Source organism: Arachis hypogaea, chromosome 13, assembly GCF_003086295.3.
Source record: "Arachis hypogaea cultivar Tifrunner chromosome 13, arahy.Tifrunner.gnm2.J5K5, whole genome shotgun sequence".
NCBI lineage: Eukaryota > Viridiplantae > Streptophyta > Magnoliopsida > Fabales > Fabaceae > Arachis > Arachis hypogaea.
The window spans coordinates 13,047,227-13,063,525 of record NC_092048.1 but is presented as its reverse complement, the minus strand read 5'-3'; the positions used below and the strand labels follow the sequence as shown (position 1 = coordinate 13,063,525).

Here is a 16,299-nt window from a genome sequence, read left to right as displayed (position 1 = left end):
ATATATATATATATATATATATATATATATATATAGTAGTGGATATCCCGCCATGCGCGGGTCAATATACTTACAGAATATTTAATACGAATTAAATAATATAAGTTTAACTAACATGGCAATTGAGTTAGCCAATTAAGAGGTCGCGAGTTTGAGTCACATATCTTTTTAAATTTTTAGCTAATGAATAATAGTTTAAATGATATAGACTCTCCATATTCAATTAAGAGGTTGTGGGTTCGAGTCTCCTATCTTTCCAAATTTTTGCCAATGAATAATAGCTCAAATAATATAGTCTCCCCATACTCAATTAAGAGGTTGCGGGTTCGAGTCTCGTATCTTTGGTAAAAAAAAAAAAAAAACATGACAATTGAGAAGTTTTTAAAGTTATTTTTTTTTTATTTTTTATTTATAAAAAATAGTATTATTAATATTTAGTGTAAATTTTAAAATTAAATTATAGTTTTTTGAAAATTATTTAAGTATTTATAGAAAAGTTAAAAAAAATAACTTTTTTTATAATAAATTTTTTTTATTATATTTTTTTTAAAATAAATACTTTTAGAACTAAAAAATCAAAAATAGAATAACTTATTTATAAATTACTTTTAATCAGGGACGGATCTAGACATATTATTATGAGGGGGTCAATAACATATATAATATTAAAAATTTATGCAAAAAATTATATAATATGAAATGCATTACAAAAATATATCGATAGAAAATATATTTTAAAATACAAAAAATATGTATGTATTTTTTATTAACGAAGTGGTCGATTTTTCGTATCATAAAATTCATCAATAATAGAATCTATTATTTATATTAAACTAAAGAGGAGTGCTAGGGGCCAGCAACTTTTGTGATTTGTAGCCATCAAGTAGCCATCAATGATGATTTTAATGGTGTGAAATTTCATCCAATGGTTCAATTTTCTTTTGCGGATTACATGCTGGCCAGAATTTAATAAAGTTGCTGGCCCTAGACTTTTCCTAAACTAAATCCTAAATAAATTTTTTAAAAAATTAAATCATACTTAATAACTTATTAGTTATTACTATTAATCTTTTTAAAAAAAGTTGGGGGCCGAGGCCTCCACTCGTCCCCCATATATCCGTCCCTACTTTTAATATAAGTATTTATTATTTAAACTATTTTTTCAAAAAAAACTTAATTAAATTATTTATACAAACGGATCTAAGTACATGATAAATTTGTTATTAATAAATTTTTTAATTAAAAATGTAAAAAATTTAAATTTTTAATGTATTTATTTTATTTTTATTAAATAAAAATATTTAAAATTTTTTATTAATGATAAACTTATCATCATATATTCTAGGACACATCTTAGTTAAACTTTTAAATAATACATAAAATTAATAGTAAATTCATGTATTGTTTTATGAGAATATCACATTTGATGAAGTGAAAAGTATAAGAGTTAGTAATTTTATTTTATATTAGTTAATATCTTTAATTAAGTTTAATATGTTTAATTTAACTAGATTAAGACCGGTGCAATGTGGTAGAGATAAATTAATTATATTATATAGTATAAATTTAAAGTAATATATATATATATATATATATATATATATATATATATATATATATATATATATATATATTATTTAGAGATATATTAGATAATATGTAAATTAATATTAAATTTAGAAATTAATTTATAAAAAATATTTTATATATATTTATCTAATTTGACAATTTATATATGATTTAATAATATTATTATTATTCAACAAAAAATATACCATTTTAATATAGATAATAATTATGCTTAATCGTTATTTTGTAATTCAATTGAATAATAAAATGAATTAAATTTAATTGATTAAGAAGTTTAAAATTTTGTTTAGTAGCATATCAAAATTAATTTAAATTTTATAACAGTTGATGATAAATGATAATTTAAAATAAAAATTAATTTAAAATTTAATAATTATAAAAAATAAAAATATACATAAATTAGACTATAAATAATAAAAATATTCAATTGAATTTTATTTACCTGATTTTATATAATAATTTTTCATTTTTATTTTTAAATAGTTATTTTTGTTTTTTTTAATTTCTTTTAGGTTATATTTAAATATTATGGTACACTAATAAAACTATTAGATAAAATACAAATATGAATATTATTAACGTTTTGATTATTAAAAACGATATTTATTTTTTTAATTTTATTTTTTATGAATCATGACAACATACATTTTTAACAATATTATTACAACTAAATGATATTAAAAAAATGTAAATTGTTGAAAGAAAAAAAAAGCGATATATAGGCAACAAAAACAATATATTAACAGATGAATACAATTATACAAAGAAATAAAAAAACTAATGAATACAATTATACAATCACCGAATACATATGTTTAGCAAATTAAAAAAAAAAAAAACTATGGTCATCAACTAAATTCTAATTTGCAAAAAATTAGCAAGAATTGAGAGGGAGAAGGAGAAAGAAAAAGATGTATTATGTGAGAGGAGGTAAAAAAAATGTGTGAAATAAATGTTGATTTATATAATAAATATAAGAATGAGTGATGAGTATGAAAGAAGAAGAGAAGAAATTAATTTTTAATTAAATTTATACTTATTAAAAATAATTAACATTAACATTGAAAGCAATAGTGTAACCTACATAAAAATAAAGGATAAGAGAATATGAAAAGTTACGATTAAAAAAAGAATCATATAAGTATAACATTATATAAAGATAGGTTATCATAAGGAGATAAAAATACAACGAGAATCATATGGCATAATGCAAAGATAGAAAATTGTACTCAAGTGTTTCCTAGGGGGTGAGCACGGGTAGCGGGTACCCGATTACCCGTCAGAATTCGAACCGAACCAATTAAATTGGTTTTGAAACCAACAGGACCCGAACCAAACCAATGTCTTTTCTAGTAATTGGTCCGGATAACGGTTCTGGGAGTGCAGAACCCAAACCCCCGTAGACCCGACCATATATTAATTAAATAAAAAAATTAATATATATATATATGCCTTTTAATGTTTTTGAGTTATCTAGTAACCCTAACAAACACTAGCAGCGGCGCCCTACCTCACCCCATGTAGTAAACCCTAGCAGAGCTTCCTCAAACCTTACCACCTCACCGTTACTCACGCAACCAGCTTCCTCTCCATTGTTGGCGTTTCCGTCACCATTGTCTTCTGTGGGACCATCAGCATCGTCGTCCACGGGACCGTCAGCATCGACTTTTCCATCGTCGTCTTTGGTAGCGGCAGCGACGCAGCAACCAGCTTCCTCTCCGTTGTCGGCATCTCTAATTTCGTTTTTTCAATTTTTTTTATGAATTTCTGTTTCATCGAGTATCCAATTATCCGAACCGAACCAATCCATTTTTAATTGGTTTGGTTTGGTTTGGATACATACACAAAAAACGTAAATCCGAACCAATTATAATCCAATTGATTCGGTTCTAATTTCACCTTAAATCCGAACCAACTCGACCCGTGCTCACCCCTAATATTTCCTGAGATTCATGGAATTACTCAATTTATTTTTCGAGGTTCCAATTTCACTATAGTAGTCCCCCAAATTGAGCTCTGGGCACCATAGTGGTCCTTGAGCTCATCTCCATTGATGACTCAACGATTTAGTGCCACATTGTACCCACTTTGACCCCACACCGCTCCTCTCCTTCTCCTCCTTCTCCACGGCACTCTTCTCCTATGCTATTCTCCTCTCCTTCCCTTCACCCGCCGCCACAAGCACGCTCCCGTCGAGCCCTTCTTTAACTTTGCCGAAGGCCTCTACGTCTCCTTCAGCTTTACCGTCCCAACCAATGCCTCCTCCAACGGATTTCCCAATGACGACGCCTTCTGGCTCATCCCCTACCCAAACTACAGCTCAAAACTCATAGACGCCCTAGACATGAAATCAAGGCAGCTGTTCTTCTCAAAAATTGATCATTTTCTCGATTTCAGTTACCCCAACTCCTTCTATAACAATAATAACAAAACAACAGGGCCAAAAACGACAACGTCGTTCCCATTCAATCCAAACCTGCCCCCATGATGAACCACCATGCCAAAGGTAGTTGCTTGGACATCGATTTCTGTAGATCAAAGCTTTCCTCCTTCAATTATCCACTATGCCAAAAGTAGTTGCTTGGTGCTAGATGAAAACACCGTCTCAAATACATCGTACTCATTTGGTCAAAATTGCTTCGATTTGAGTGATAGGATTGGTGGGAATTGGCGGTGGAGCTATGCAGCTGTGCGAGATGAACTATGAGGTAGTGAGAGATGAGAGGAGTAGGAGAGGTGGCGAAGGGTAGGGAAAGGTAGGTCAAAAGAGAAGGAGAGACCGAGAGAGGGATGGAGAGAGTTGAGGATGAAAGGAGATGGAAAAGGGATGACAAGAAGAGCAGAGTGCGGTGAAGAGGGAGGGGAGGAGAGGAGGGTGGCGTAGGAGAAGAGTGTGGTAGAGAGAGAGAAAGAGGGGAAGGAGAGGAGGGGTGTGGGGTCAGAGTGAGTCCAATGTGGCACATGATAGCCACATCAGCACTGATTCACTGAGTCATCGCCGGAGATGAACTCAATGACCATTATGATAGTCGAAGCTCAATTTGGGGACCACTATAGTAAAATTGAAATCCCAAGAATTAAATTGGGTAATCTCGTGAATTTTAAGAATTATTATGGGGATTTATTTAAATTAGGCATTTAAGCTGATGTGGCATAATATTAGAAAGCTAAAAGACTAACAATGCATCTAGAAATTACTTTGTGCTCTGTTTTAATATATTACTAATAGATTAATATGTTTTTTAGTTAATATTTTTAAATATTATTGATTAATTATTAGACAAAAATAATAAATTCTATTGGCTCTTTAACATTATTGTTGAGTTTAAAAGATAATAATGATATTTTTTATAACAAATATATATTTGGTTGGGTTGAAAGTCCAAAAATTTGTTTGATGTAAGTGTTGTTGTACAAACCCATATGATAGCTGAAATTGACAAAATATGCTAAACTATTTTGGGATAATTGAACATTGAATGGAGTTACAAGCCGCTGCCTTTCTGATCTAACAAAAATATATATATTGAGACTCATTGATGCTGCACTATGTCCAATCTGTTCGGGTAGTGATAATTTTAAAAAATAAAGTTGCCGATCTTTAATCAAAGGAAATAAGAATTTCATAAACTATTGAAGCTAGAGCCTCATCTTCTCAGGCCCAAAAATTAATTGTGCAGCCCAAATAATAGAACCAAATGTTTGAAGTGTAGCTACTTGGACCAAGACCATAGCCTAATTCATTAGCTTCACGAAGGAAAAAGATATTTGTTGCTGGTGGAGCTTTGTCATTTCGGGTAAAGCACAGAGAAGAAAATAGAGGCTACTTTCTTCTGCTGTAAATCAATGACTGACATTGAAACTTGGGGCTAAAGCAACAAGATTAAAGATTTAGATTTGGATAATACATTAAAGAACTCATATCAATGGAACTGTTGCTGCTCATCTCTCTTCTGTGCTACTTATCTCTGTTCTTAATTCTTGATTTTCTAGTCTAAATTTTTAGAAAGAAGTAGAAGACTTTTGCTAGCTTAATATTCAATGTGTTAACTTTGTTTGCTTGGTTACCTCATACAAAAAGAGGAAAGAATCAAAGTTTAGGAAGGAGAAAAATTTTCAAATCCAAACCTAACCAAAACTTTCACTATTCAAGTCTGAAGTTTTAGAAGATATGCACGTACACTAAAGAGATCATTTATCCCAAACGAAAGGTAATATTTGAGAGTTTAAAATCTGAGTTAAGCTTATAGAATTTGAACTGTTCTACATCATCTCCTTCATGGGTTATCATTGAATATTCAGTTTTTATGCGTTATCTTTCTTGGTTTTGATTCAATGAAAAAGGCATATATGTAAGGTATTAAGAAAAAGTCATTGAGAGAAAATGCAAAGAGAGGTAACTTGGAGAGAAAAACCAATATTTATGTCATATCTCTTTTGATTGTATTTCTGTTTTGTTTCATGATCCTTAGAGGATTCCCTTATTAAGTTGGGTGAGCACTTAGTGGTTGAGAGTCGAGAGTGAACCAAGTCAAATCAAGTTTGAGTAGAAGTTTAGTTTGTTCCGGATAAGATTGGATAGAATCCTAGGAAATTGATGAATGTAAATTTTTGAAAAGATAACAGTGGTGGAGACTTTATATAAGCTATATTACACAAAATAGATGAACCAGGATATATGACTAAGTCATTTTCTCTTTCCTGCTCTGTTTCTAATTTCATTCTCTATGAGACAAAATGAAATTGTTTCCTGCATAATCAATCTTACAGTTAAAACAAAAGAATAGTTTTACTTTTTAGTTTGAGACTAAGGGCCAGTTTGGCTAAACTTTTTAAATAAGTTCTTTTGAAAAAGAAGCTTAAAATATAAGGACTTTTATTAATAACAACTTTTAAATAAGTTATTTTGTGTTTAGAAAGTTATTATAGAAGTTTTTGTTTTAAAGTTGTGCATTAAATAAGAGTGATAAAATAGCTTTTGAAAATAGGAGAAGTCACATTTTTTAACTTTTTCAAAAGCTCTTAAATAACTTTTTGAAAAGTTAAAAGTTTATCTAAAAAATTGTACCAAACACTATTAATGTAACTTTTTATAAGTCAAAAGTAAAAAAAAAAAAAAAAAAAAAGTAGCTTTTGGAGTTCCTAAACGGACCCTAAATTGATCAAATTTAAAAAAAAGTCATAGATTCAAACTCTCTTTTCTAAGATATAAAGAACCTTCAATTATTTTTTGATAAAATACAGTTTTATTATCAGAAAAACCTATTTATTAATTTTCTATTACAACATGGCTATTAATTTAAAATAAAGTACTTTTAAAGATTATTTTTATCTGGGTTCACAAGTTAATGGTCCAAATCTCACTATTGTTGGGTTCACAAGTTTAATGGTCCAAATCTTCAGAAATGGCGGACAACCACCATAGGTCCATAGTGACAGTTAGACAACTTCATGCTCACAATCCCACACTCCAACCAGGAGCCATGACTATCATACTCTTTCATACCCATTTGGAGTTTTGGACCATAATTATTTTGTCTTATATAATAATTATTGATAAGTTTGAAAAACTCTAAATTTATTTTGATGATGAACAAACATTATTAATTTAATTAAATTACAGAATTGTCAATTTGTTTTTAATTCATATGTATTGATTGATAATTTTGTTCATGTAGATTTTAATTAGGCCAAAAATATAGAAAAAATATTGCAAGCCCATATATGTATCTTACCTTCAGCCTTGATGTTAAATATGATTATGTTGGTTGAATTATTTTATTGGGCCAGTTTGATTTATTACTGCAAGCCCCAAAGTACTTTTTAGTTTTGTTCAATATATATTACATTAAGTGGCTGAAGCAATTTGTGATTAATTGGGCCAGAACCACGTAAACTAAAACCCAAAATAAAATTGCTTGAAGGCAAGCTTGCATGGTCCGAAACCATTAAGCAAAGAAAGCAAAATTTCATTGCTTCCAACGGATCTCATTCTTTCATCATATGGAATTTAAATTTCATTAAAGTGAAGTTAATACATGCATTGGAAACATGAGAGAGAGTTGGTCCTTGATTTGATGGACATCATCATGCTACACGCTACCTAATGCAAGGGAAGTAGAAATTTAATTTACTTCATCAAAATCTATTAGTTAGTGTTCAAATTTCTCTCTCCTCTCTCTCACCTTTCTTCTTGTTTTCGGTCATTACACAACAAGCTATGGAAGAAACATTGAGCCACCAAAAAGAAGAAAGTTCAAGCAACAAGACCATCACAATGATGGCAAGAAAAAGAAAACTAAAAGTATGCTGTGGTTAAGATTCTCATCATTTGTGGTAAGATTTGGTGAAGAGATCTTGGCTTCTCCATACCAAAAATGGAAGAGAAGATTTTGGTCAGAGAAGATGATCCTTGGAGGGATGGCTTGTCTCTGATTCTGCTCAACCATCACAAAAGGTAGCTACAGTGGCTACGTGATGAAAGAGGCAGAGATTAGAGCAGATGAAGCTGTCATCATCAAGCATGCATCAAGGGCTAGGAGTTCATCTTAGAGAGCAAGGCAAGATGGAAGGCTCGAATTGATGATTGTTGGTGACCAAGGAAGGACTAGAGGTAATTGCATGTTGGGTTTTGCATGAGTTATATCTTCTCTCTTTCTGACCAAACCGGTTCTTACTTGAAGAAGAAGAAAATTAGCTTGGTTTTGTTTTTGGTTTCAACCGTGGAGGCTTCTCCCTATAAGTAAGGGTAAACAGCCATGGCTTGAGGCAAGGAGTGAGAGTGCAAAGCACATGATTCTCAGAGCTACCTAAGCTAACCGAATTTCTTCTCCTTCAATATTCTTCATTTTGTATTTTTCTGTTTAATTTTGTCTGTCTTGAGTCTCATGGAAAAAGGCAAACAGTGAGGTTTGTAATGAAAAAGCCATAGAGCGAAAAAAGGCAGAGAGCACAAAATTAAAAGAAAAAGCCATAGATGTCCTTAGAGGTCTTTTGTACATCTGTGTTGTGTTTCATGATTCTGTGGGAATCTCCTTGCAAGTTGGGTTAGCACTTAGCAGTTGAAAGCTTGGCAGTGACCAAGTCAAGTTCAGGATTGGGGTTTAGATTCTGGACTTGTCCCAGATAGGAAGGGTAGTTCCTAGGGAAAATTGGTGATTGTAATCAAGAATGATTATAGTGAAATTCCATCATCTTTGTGATGGAGACTGGATGTAGGCTGCACTGCACTTAGCAGCTGAACCAAGATATATCTGAGTATAATTTTCTCTCTCTTATACTCCATTTCTGTTTCTGCTGCACAGGAGATAAAACTGAAAAATATTTCGTGCTGATCGACGAGACAGAAAGAAAAGTCTCGTGGCTGGGTACGAGACAAAAGAAAAAGTCTCGTGGCTGGTTACGAGACAAAAAGACAAAAAATTCCCAGAAGTTGTTTCAAAGACCAGCAAGTGTTACCAAGTAAAAAACGAGCTAAGATTCAACCCCCCATTCTCTTAGCTACTGAAAACCATCAATTATCAATGGCTAAAAAAAGAGGTTAAATCTTGGCTTTTTTTTTTTTGCTGACTTTTAACTTTTGCTTTATTTAAGAAAACTTAGGAGATATTTTGTTTTTGTCTCTCTTCACGTTAGGAGATATTTTCTTTTTATCTCCTGAATTACAGAATCAAAAATAGAGAAGAGAGTAGAGAGTGACACACATATGTATCCTGGTTCAGCTACCCAATGCAATATAGTCTACATCCAGTCTCCATCACAATTGTGACATAATTTTACTATCTTTCAACTGATTATAATCACCAATTCTCCTTAGGATCTACCAAATTCTATCTGGGACAAGTCAAGATTCTATCCTAACCTGAACTTGACTAGGACTCAAACCTAGCATTCAACAACAAAGTGCTAACCCAATTTGTAAGGAAATCTCAACAGGATCATGACACAAAACAGAAAAACATACAAAAAATTTTTTAGATAACTTAGACTTTTTCTCCAAATCTAGCTCACTGTTTTTTTTCTCTCATTGGTTTTTTCTTACAAACCTCACCATGTTTGTCTTTTTCAATGAGACTCAAACAGAATAAACTGAAAAAAGAAATACTAAATGAGAACCATGAAGGGGAAGAACTTAGAACAGCTTAGAAAGTTATGAGAACTGAACTCAGTGCTCTATTTTTCTCTCTTGCCTTCAACCTTTGGCCATTCATCTTTATTTTAGAAGAGTGAAACTTTCAAAGTTGAAACAAGTTCAATCCCTTTGCTGTCTTCTTCTCCAGCATCAGGTTTTACAGCGACATCATCAGAACAGAGAGATGGCCGAATCATTGACATGTAACATACCTTCTCTTTCATCCTTTTTCTTCTAATTTTTTTATCTTGACCGTAAATTCTTTATTTGGCCCTAAGTTTGATTTTAGACCGTGGATTTGCTACTGAGCTTGATTGACTTCACATTCTCCATGGTTGTTTTATTTGTGTTTGAGACTTCGCAGATTTCTTCACGATTTGTTGGTGTAGCTCAAATGAAGAAATCAGCCTTTGAAATGCTCTGACCGAATGCAATCTTTTCTTTTGTTGTAACCCAAAAACTTGCTTGAACTTGGTAACAAACTTTTCGTTCTTCACTGAAATCTAGCCCCAAATTTTTTTTATTCTTTCTTTCTTCTTTGTTGAGAGTGATGTGATAGAAGAGAAAAAGAGAGGAGAAAGAAAAAAGAGTTTGACTTTTGGTGAAAGTTAGATGAAATTCAATTGAATTGAACTTGGGGTTTAAATTTTTGAATGGTGAGTTTTGGTGGATTCACCGAACGAACTTGAATCTTTTCTTTGGGCTATTTGTTTTCTTTCTTCCTCGTGATTCAGCCATTCAATTTTAGATCTGATTGTTGCTATAGTTGAATTGGAATTTGTTAAGATTTGTATGTGTGGTTTTGCTATTTGAAGGACCTTGCTTGTTTATACCTTGGGCCTGTGTGTGTGAATTTTTTGCACACAACCACAACAAAATCATATAAACAAATGACTTAATAATGTTTGTTCATGACTTTAATTAATATTTAGTTTTTCAAACTCAACTTATAGAATAAGAGTATTTGTATATTATAAGCAAGCATAAGATATGAGACCCTTGAAATGGCTAAAAGTGCATAAGAAATGAGGTTTTAGGGGTGTCAAAAATCCACAGGAGGTGGGGATTCCCGCGGGACCGCTCCGAATGGAAATCCCCGTCCCATTCCCAATAATTTTTCGAATTTTTGAACTTACTTAATAACTCTTACTTTATTTCTAATATAGGGGTTCTTTTAGTAATTTCACTCATTAAAAAATCCTAACCCTATTGTTTAAGATTTTATTTTATGGACTATAATTTGGTATGTTATATTTCTGGACTTATAATTTTGAATATATTTGTGTGCTTGTAATAATATTTTGTAGTTTGTTTTTTGGTATTTTTGATATTTTTTATTATAATTTCCATATAAATGTTAAACATAGGGAGATGGAGAATGGGACCCGCAGAAAATGCAGGAAATACAGAAAACGGATATGAGGACAATTATTCTCCCATGGCGAAAAACGGGGCGAACACCCGCCCCGCCCCATTGACATCCGTACGAGGTTTACTCGTGGTTACAAACATTTTTCCAAGACAGAAAAAAAGATTCGTTCAAATTCAGATTTCAAGACTTGTAAGTCGCGAAAAAGTTTCATTCAGATTTAGATTTTAAGTATAAAATTTAGGTTCTGATTCAAACTTATTTATGAGATCTAAGACAATATATAAAGTTAAGTTTTAGACTTTTAGTTCTGAAAATATCTTCTGAAGCCTTTAAACATATATAACAAAGACTAATAAAAAAGAAAAAAAAAATCAGAAAATAGTGCATCACAAAGTATACTGATTTAACTAATACTTTTTTTTGCACTAAGATAAGAAATTGCATTGATATGAAAAGATTGGGTCCAACTATGGGCCTCCTACATCAGCAATGTCTATGGGATATCCACCAACTACCAAACTCCTAATGTCTTAACCTCAAATGAACATATAGCCAAGACAAGAAACAGAACATATAGTTAAAGCTGTCTCATTATTATTAGATCAACATAGGCACTTTTTGAATCAACATATGCTTATCTAAGCAGATACAGATTACATAAACATTTTGTCTATTTTTGCTGTATCGGCTAGTAGGTGCTTCCGACCTCAGTAGAGTATTTGGCCATCAATTTGGATGTGTTGGATATGAGCCATCTTGTGCAATTCGGCCCCACTCAAGGATTTAAGTCTTGGAGTCAACAAGGAACATTCTTGGACACAAAGATGCTCCAGGGAAGAAGGGAACCCTTCATCAAACAAGGATTGAAGCATTTCACAGCAACGGATTTCAAGTGACCGAAGAGAATTCAAGTGTTGAAACCCCTTGTTGTCCAGCTTTTTGAGATGCTTCAGCGTACTTAGAGACAGAGAATCAAGATTGAAAGGAAGCAAGTTCTCCTCTGGAAATGACTCCATGCCGATGCATCCACCTTCGAGCTCAAATCTACTGAGATATTTGAGATTATTTAGCCCCCAATCCTTTCTTGGCCAAAGTTTTTCACAAGATGCTATTGAGAGAAAAACTAAACTTGAAGACAAACCCCCAGGTGGGAAAGATTCAACCCGTGGACATCTATGTAAAAATAATGACTTGAGAGATGTAAGAGAGTCCATAGCATTGGGCAGTTTTTCAAGAGACTCGCAATTGGAAAGTAAAAGAGATACTAGACTTGGAGCATGCAGCCCTTTCTCTGGGAAAGATTTCAACCTTGGGCAATCTCTAATCTCCAGTGACTCGAGAGATGTAAGATCACATCTAGCCTCTCCACTTAAATGGAAAGATTGAAGATTGGGGCAATCCCATATGCAGAGAGTTTTGAGTTGCCAGAAGAGGTTCAAGGGCAAAGTAGCGAGAGAATCACAATTACTCCCAATGGACAAATGGTGGAGAAAGGCAAGCTGCTTTCCTGATTCAGAAGATGACAGATTTTGCAATCTTCTGCAGTTACGTATGTAAAGTGCTGTGACAGAACCAAGGGAAGGGAGGGATGTAAGAGAACCACAATTGATGATATACAACTCCTTAAGAGCAGTTAATCTTGCTAGTATATCGTTGGGTATGGCCTCCAAGGACTCGCACCCTTCAATTTTCAGGGTGTGCAGCCTGGGCGGCAATGACTTCAATTGTGATACAGTTGAAACGTTTAGTACTTCACCTGCTTCTTCATTGGACAAAGGAGCTGTTGTGGAAGGAATGACAGCTGCTTGAGTGGTGATTGGAATATCAGCTTTAGCCATTGAAGATTTTGAGTCTGGTTTAGCATCAACTTGATGACTATGCATGACTGAGGAAGTCTCTTTTGGCTCTGGGGAGCTTGCTGTATCTGAAGAAAAACCAAGAAGAGATCTGTTTAATACGGATCTGCCTCGAAAACCAGAGTTGTTGGGTTTTGGTGTGATTTGTGAAACTGTATCTGTATCTAGGTGGCTTTTTCTAATTACGGTTACATGGCTTTTGTGTAGAATCACTTCACAAGTATTGGGAACATTCAGACACGGAGCCACAAGGCGAGTACATTCAATGATCTCCAACTTGTTTAAAGAAGGAAGTTGCTTAGGCAAATCTCCCACTAGCTTGGGACACCCAATTATACAAAGATTAACCAGATGTGGGAACTCGATACCTTGGACTATGTTCCATTCTTTCCATTCAGGCATATGCATAAACTGTAAAACCTTTAAAGATTGAAACGGCTTCTGCGAAGCAGTCATCTCCCCGTAGAACTCAGGGCCTACAGAACTTACTTTTGTGAACCCTCCAATAGAGAGCTCCCTAAGAGTCGGCAGCAGTCCCAGTGTCGGCAATGAGTCGCAGTTTTCACAGTCATAGAGATGCAGATTCTGTAGAGACGAGTAAGATGGGTCCCCCAACCATTTCGGGAATCTTGAACCGTGATAAGAATCAACTACTAAGATTTTCAAGTCTTGGTGTGGTTCTAGATTCTCGAGCACTTCCATTTCATTCCCTTTCCGACTGAGATAATGGTCCCATGAAAGCCGAAGAACAGCAAGGCCCTTCTTCTCTCTCAGTTTGGCATCTGAAGCATCCTTAGAATGTCCCACGTTTTGCAAGTTTGAAATATCCAGACGTTGGAGATTGGAGAGTCCAGCTAAATGTCCGAGTCTTGGCCCGGTCTCGGAAACAATGAAGTGTGTCAATACCCGGAGACTTGTCAAATTGTGAATATCTGGAGGCATCCTTCATAAGCTGCTTCCATGGAAATCAAGGCGACGCAACTTTACCAAATTACATAGTCTGTCGGGCAATGATGTGAGGGAACGGCAGCCAATCAGTAAAAGTGTCTGCAAATTAATCAGGTCACAGATGGAATCTGGGATCTCCTTTAAGTCAGTGCAAGAAACATTAAGATAGCAAAGATGTGTCAATCCTCCTATTGAAGCAGGCAAGCTAGTGATCTTATAGTGTGATAAAGATAAGGCCTGAAAGACATGCTTACTCAACTTCGTAATCACACGCTCCCACAGATCGGGGTCGAACTCACTTCTTTCCCGTTCAAATCCCAAATGTACTGGCATAATTGTTCTCAAAGATCTTCCATGTTTGAGAATAGATTCTAGTGCAAAATCCTTTATCCTTCCATCATAACACAAATGGTGCTTGTATGATTCTTCAGACACGTAAATTGCCAAGTAATGAACATGATCATGCATCATAAATGTATCATGATAACCAAAGGCAGGTTGCAAGAAAGACCTTTTTATTAGATAACCGAAATATTCATCCCCAACATCTTCCATGCTTCTACCAGATTCATTATATTTCAGAAAGCCATGAGCCATCCACTGGCAGATCAGCTCCTCCTGCCTGAAGTGGTAAGACTTTGGAAATAGTGACAAATATGCAAAGCACCGTTTAACCGGTGCGGGGAGATCGAGATAGCACAACACTAGAAATGAAGGAATGGGGAGATTCACATCACCATCAGCTGTATCCAAAGCAATGGAAAGAAGATTCACATCATCCAGAAATTCACTCAATATCTTATCCCATTCAGGATTCAAATCCAGCTTATCTTGCAAAAGGCTCCCCGTCATTTTTGCAGCCAAGGGAAGAGCTCCCAATTTGTTGACGATTTTTTCTCCAACTGCTGATAGTTCTTTCGGGAGTTCATCAACGTTGTTTCTCTGCCTAGAAGCATTCCCCATAAAGATTGACAACCAATCCTCTATTGACAGCAAATCCAGATGCACAGTATGAATCTCATCTACCATATATTTGAATAGCATTGGATCACGATGAGGAATGGATGTATGGATTATGGCACTCCCTCTTGCTGCTCCAGTTTCAAAGGAAGCAATCAGCTTCCTCCAGTCCTGTAATCTATCCTCAATGATGATGTCATCCAACACCAATAGACATTTCTTCCCACGACATCTTGACTCCAATATCTCACATAACTTGTGCAAATCATGGTCACCATAAAAATTTCCAAAGCCTGGCTGGAGAATATCCTTAACCATCAAGCTAGTGGCTGTGTTGGACACAAAGATTTTAGCTATTATTTCAAAAGAATCCGTCACCTTGTGGTTGGAGAAGAGAACATTAGCCAAGGCAGTCTTACCTACCCCAGCTAATCCCACTATGTTAATCACCTTGATATGTTGTTTACTTTCAGTACTAGTTGATAACAGGTAATCCAAAATAGACTCCACTTCTGCATTTCTTACAAAGATATCATCTTTCGGATACTTATCCAACACAGCAGAAGTTGAATACAAACCTCCGCTGGATTTCATCCATCTCTTCATAGCAGGCTCAAAAGTTAAGCCAAGGATATCAATCTGTTGCACCAGAGATTCTAAGTTCGGGAGGGTATCAAGGATTTGATCCTTGAATTCCTTCGGCAGCTGATGCAGATCTGGAGTAGAACTGATGGGGGTCAAAATCTGCAGCAGCAGTTCATCCACTTGGTATAAAGCATCTTGTACTTTATTTAACCACTTCTTCACTACTTGTGCACTTCTTCCTCCTCTAAACTGCTTCTCTTCTGCAGAATCAACCACAGCATCAAGGGCTAACAATGTTGACATGACCATTTGCAGTGGTGTCACCATACTAGCTTTAGTTTGAGAGGTGATGATACGTTTTATGTTGTCTACCAAATCAGAAAGGAAAGAAGATAGTAAGGCTCTACCCATCATCCCTCAAACTTGAAACTGCTAAAGCTGGATATCTTTTTTGTGTTTAGAGTATTGTAAAAAGAACAGTGAAACTGCAGATCGAGAGAAAGAACTAACGTGAAGGCAGTGGATGACTCTTCTCACGTTGACTAATTGCTGCAATGAAACATGTCACATGTCATTAGTTTGCTAAAAGCATTTTTCTAATTCAAATTTAAAACAATAATTTAGAACTTCTCAAATGTCAGGACAACCATTTGATTATCAAGGAGCGAGACGTGCAATATGCGGTAATTTAACTAGGTGTTTGCTATGGTACGATGATAAATTTATACGTATCGATACGTTTAAAATATAGACAAATAATAACAATCCACGTGGAATTTATTTTCCATATCAACATTTAATTTTTGTTTTTTTAAATATATATTATATCACTACTTTTACTAATACACCCCTTTAAT

At 34.2% G+C, this 16,299-nt stretch overlaps 2 protein-coding genes and 1 pseudogene across 2 annotated transcripts; 1 reads left to right on the top strand and 2 right to left on the bottom strand.

Annotated features, from left to right (window-relative positions):
* Positions 1-3,754: 3,754 nt before the first annotated feature.
* On the top strand, positions 3,755-4,340 carry LOC112732688 (zinc finger protein CONSTANS-LIKE 5-like; annotated as a pseudogene).
* Positions 4,341-11,669: 7,329 nt separating this feature from the next.
* LOC112737311 (putative disease resistance RPP13-like protein 1) lies at positions 11,670-15,856 on the bottom strand. The gene has a single exon (XM_072211271.1). It carries the CDS (start codon positions 15,854-15,856, stop codon positions 13,895-13,897), a length of 1,962 nt encoding a protein of 653 aa, XP_072067372.1. The 3' UTR covers positions 11,670-13,894.
* LOC112737310 (putative disease resistance protein At3g14460) lies at positions 11,801-13,891 on the bottom strand. Its single transcript, XM_025787155.2, has one exon. The coding sequence runs from the start codon at positions 13,889-13,891 to the stop codon at positions 11,801-11,803; it is 2,091 nt and encodes a 696-aa protein (XP_025642940.1).
* Positions 15,857-16,299: the final 443 nt, after the last annotated feature.

Excerpts from the sequence above, each read along its gene's own strand:
- LOC112737310 (XM_025787155.2), bottom strand. The coding sequence starts at position 13,891 with ATGCCTCCAGATATTCACAATTTGACAAGTCTCCGGGTATTGACACAC.
- LOC112737311 (XM_072211271.1), bottom strand. The coding sequence starts at position 15,856 with ATGATGGGTAGAGCCTTACTATCTTCTTTCCTTTCTGATTTGGTAGAC.